A 4,083-nucleotide genomic window follows, 5' to 3' on the forward strand; every position below is an offset into this window, starting at 1 on the left:
GTAGGGAAACAAGCACCTCTGAAGGGATGCTGTCAGACCATTTCATTTTCAACTCCTTACAACTGTCTTAAAGCTGCAAGGAAAGAGATAAAAAATAAACACCCACCGGGAAACCCCAGCAGACACTAAAGGGAACTGCTTATACAGGAATAAACTCTGTCCTTGAAATAAAGCTTTTAGTACCACAGCTCATTTGAAAAAATTAAACTCCTTTATTTGACAAATTAGTAAAAATCAGGGCCAGCACAGCAATACAAAGAATGATCATTCTAGTTCCACCTTCCCCCTCCCCCAGTTAGTCCATGGTTAGAGACTGCAGCCCCATGCTCGGCACACGAGCTCGGAGCGACTGAACCGCGGTGCCAGGAGCTGCTCCTGCCTCATTCCCACACACGTTCCCAAGAAAGGGACAGGACAGCTGGGCTGGATGGAAAGGAGATGCCTGGTGGTGCTTTCTGGACTGAGCACACGAACATCAGATCATGACTTTTTTTTTTTTCCAGTTCTTGCTTAAAGACTTTTCATGCCCGGGCTGTGTGCGGGCAGCCTGGCACACCTCGCTCGCCTTGCAGCAGGGGCTGCAGGGGGACACACCTGCAAACGTGGCTAAATGAAGCAACACAGGCCCCCGGGCAGGACAACTTACCAGCGCTGCAGGGAACACCTGCTCGGGGTCCAGGTTCATCTTCATTTGAGCCACTTCTCATGACCAACCTCCCCAAAGCCTTCCCCTACCCCAGCTCTGAAGGAGGGAAGAGGCTGGAAGGACAGAGCCTGTTGCTATATATCCAGGTGGAAGCTGGAAGCTGCAGGCCTTTCTTGGTGTGCTGGCAGTTGCTTGGATTTGTACAGAAATGGTTTGTGGCACATGGAGTCCATCAGAGGAGGGTAATACTGCCTGTAGCAGAGGTAGGCAAGCACGAAGCCCATCACCGAGCCAACCAACACATCTGTGGGCAAGACCAGAGGAGAGTCAGCTTTCCTTTTGTCCTGCTTTTGAGCTGCCTTCCTGAGCTGCAGGGCTGAATTCTCCAACCAACCCACCTTGCCAGTGGTGCTTGTAGTCGCAGGTGCGGGACACGGCGATGAGGGTGGCGAGGAAGAGGGGGAGGAGGAAGGCACAGAGCCGCAGGGCCCTGCCCCCCCGGCTGGGCGCGAAGCAGCGCAGCTTCCCGGCCAGGTAGAAGGCAGAGAAGGCCAGACCAGCGAAGGCGACTGAGGGAGAAGTGTGAAGCTTCAGGAACAGCTCCGGGCTCTGTGTGCCCAGGGATGCAGCAGGGAGGGGATGTGGAAAACTCACAGGACGCGTGTCCGCTGGGGAAGCTTTTGCGTCCCTCGGTCACGACGCCGGGGTCTCCCGTGCAGAGCAGCTCCTCGTTGGCTCGTCCGTCCGGGAAGCAGCGGTAGAAAAAGTCCGGCCGTGGCCTAGAGCAGAGAACAAGGCCAGAGTCCTGGGGTGTGAGGTGCTCCCAGGTGCCTGAAATCCCCATATGGTTCCCAGCAGCACAGCCTGGAGCACAGCGCAGCAAACCTGGCCGGAAGCAGCTCAGCACAGGGAACCTTCTGCCACCCCGATCATGCGTGGCTTGGGGAGGTGACACCACCCCACCTGCTCCCTGACTGTGTGCCAAAGCCCTCCTCCCTGGCACAGACTGAATGAGCCCATCCAAGACATGCCTGGAGACAGCAGGTCCCTGCCAGTGTTTGTTCTAATATTCAAATGTCTTTACAGCTAGAAAACACACATTGTTCCAGAGTAAATACGTCCAACTTCAGCTTCTGGCCCTTGCTCCTGCTATTGTAGCTCTACCAACTTGCAGACATGCCCACCCTCTCCACATGGGAAATGAGCCTGTTTCTCACCTCCCTACAATGAGCTTCAGGGCATTTGTGAAAACCCCATTCAGGGCGAGAGCAAGGCTGGCAGCTAGGAGAGAGCAGAGAGGTCACATCAGCACCGTCCCCACCTGAAGGTGCAGCTTCAAGGCACGTCAGGCACGGGCAGGGCTCAGGCTGCAGCTGGAGCCACACAGCTCAGCTTTGGTACCCCTGGCACAACACTTGTGCCCCAGCAAGAGCAAAGGACACATTTGTGAGACCCCCCCAACCCACAGGCACCCCCTCGGGGGGTCTGCAGCTCCCAGGGGTACAGAGCTCACCAAGGCAGGCTTCCCGTGTGTCTTCTCGGTCGGCGTTCATGAACACCCTTGCCAGGATGATGAGCAGCAAGGGAGACAGAAACGCGATGAACTGCCACAAAACAGTAAGATGATGTGAGTGAGTAAGATTTAAACATGCTCCTGACACCACAACACAACAGCAATGGCTAAGAGAGACCACACACCTTTCCCCCCGCCCCGAGTCAAGCAGCAACCTGCCCTCTCCAAACACTACACGTGTATCAGGAGGCAAAACCAGCCCCAGCTGCAAAGACCAACACTGTGCTCCCCCGAGCAGGGCTGCTCCTCCTGTTTGCCCCCCCACAGCAGTGCCTCAAGTGCAAAAGCCCAAGGGGCTACTGGATGTTGTCTGCACTGAAGCATGAGGAAAATATCCCAGGCAGGATAAGTAATGCAGTGCCCCAAAAAGCTCCTCTCTGCCTCCTGCTGCTTCCCATGCTTTTCCCCACTCCCTCATGGGGGCAGCCTGGAATCCCCCAGCCCCTCAAACAGCACCTCTGGCACCAGAGCAGTGCTCTGCCTGGTTTGTGTCCCTCCTGCCTGCAGCTCCCTCCTCTCCTGTTGTGGGTTTCCCTTCACAGCCCCAGCACCTCCACACTCCCCATCCCTGCCAGCATAGGGATCAGCTCCCTGTCTGCAGCACCCATGCTGCTTGTCAGCAAAAAGTCCAGGAGCTGCTGATGCAGATTGAACCCCTTTCCATTCACAACACCTTGGTGGAGATGCCACCCTGGGGACTCCCATGGAGCTTGCTACCACCTGAGCTCTGGCACACACCCTGCTTTCCTGCCAAATCCAAACTCTACACCGAGGTTTTGCCCTGCAACATTTAAAAACCCTGTGCTCACCTCCTGCAGAAAACCTCAAGTGCTGTTTGCTCACTTGCCCACTCCAGGAGCCAGTGTCTCACCAAAACACCCCTTCTTCAGAGGATGAGACAACCCCTCTGACCTGCCACCATTAGCTTACAGTTTTAATTAAACCCTTTTAACAGACTCTAAGGGAAAGCATTTTCATAACAAAATGATCATAAACCTCTGCTGAAAACAGCTGGTTTCAAGCAAAACATTCACTGACAGTGAGAGATACACTATCCTCCATGGTCCTGGTAATGTGGTTGTGAAATTACTGAACAACAATCTAAGTTTCCTGTAGTTTTTATAAACTTACTTAAAATGCCAAAGGCAACCCTGAATGGCAAAGCCTAAAAAAGTGACAAAAGTTTCTGCAAACGTCGTCCAGTTTGCAGTTAACACTTTGCACTTCCAGTAACACGTATCAGGAACTACAGGTGTTTGCAACACCAGCCTCTCAGCTGGCAGAGCCGCTTTAAAAGGACGGTTTATCACCAGAGGGGAAAAAACCACAGGTGTAGGAGAGGGCAGAACTTACAAACATGGGCAGGGTGGGGACGTGATCCGCTTCGAGGTGGGGGTTTTTGTACAGCCACATCTCCTCGGGCTGCACCACGCGCTGGAAGGGCGGCAGGAACTCCATGATTCTGGGGAGGGAAAGAGAAGATAAATATAAATAAATAGAGAGATAGAGAGAGAGACAGATGGATAGATGGATGGATAGACAGAGATAGAGACAGAGAGAGAGAGAGAGAGAGAGAGAGATGGATAGAGAGTTGGATAGAGACGGATAGATGGGTAGATAGATATAGATGGATAGATAGATAGATAGATAGATGGACAGATAGATAGATAGACAGACAAAGAGATAGATAGACAGACAGATAGATGGATAGATAGATAGATAGATAGACAGACAGACAGGATTCTGGGCAGCCACGGATGCAGAGCAGGGAGAACCGGCCTGGACAAGGAGGGGCTGAGGCGCAGGGCGCTGGGGAGGCCCAGCAGGCCCAGGGTGGGCCCAGAACCCCACCAGGGTGGGCCCA

At 53.6% G+C, this 4,083-nt stretch overlaps 1 protein-coding gene across 1 annotated transcript in view; it reads right to left on the reverse strand.

The window, feature by feature from the left end:
* Positions 1-780: 780 nt before the first annotated feature.
* Positions 781-4,083, reverse strand: part of PPAPDC1B (phosphatidic acid phosphatase type 2 domain containing 1B) — an 8,494-nt gene continuing 5,191 nt past the window's right edge. The window contains 6 exon segments of the mRNA XM_009993218.1: positions 781-950; positions 1,045-1,215; positions 1,301-1,425; positions 1,864-1,927; positions 2,160-2,250; positions 3,573-3,681. Of these exon segments, the coding sequence (XP_009991520.1) occupies positions 781-950; positions 1,045-1,215; positions 1,301-1,425; positions 1,864-1,927; positions 2,160-2,250; positions 3,573-3,681 (730 nt within the window).

Source organism: Chaetura pelagica, unplaced genomic scaffold (assembly GCF_000747805.2).
Source record: "Chaetura pelagica isolate M959 unplaced genomic scaffold, ChaPel_1.0 scaffold302, whole genome shotgun sequence".
Classification (NCBI taxonomy): domain Eukaryota; kingdom Metazoa; phylum Chordata; class Aves; order Apodiformes; family Apodidae; genus Chaetura; species Chaetura pelagica.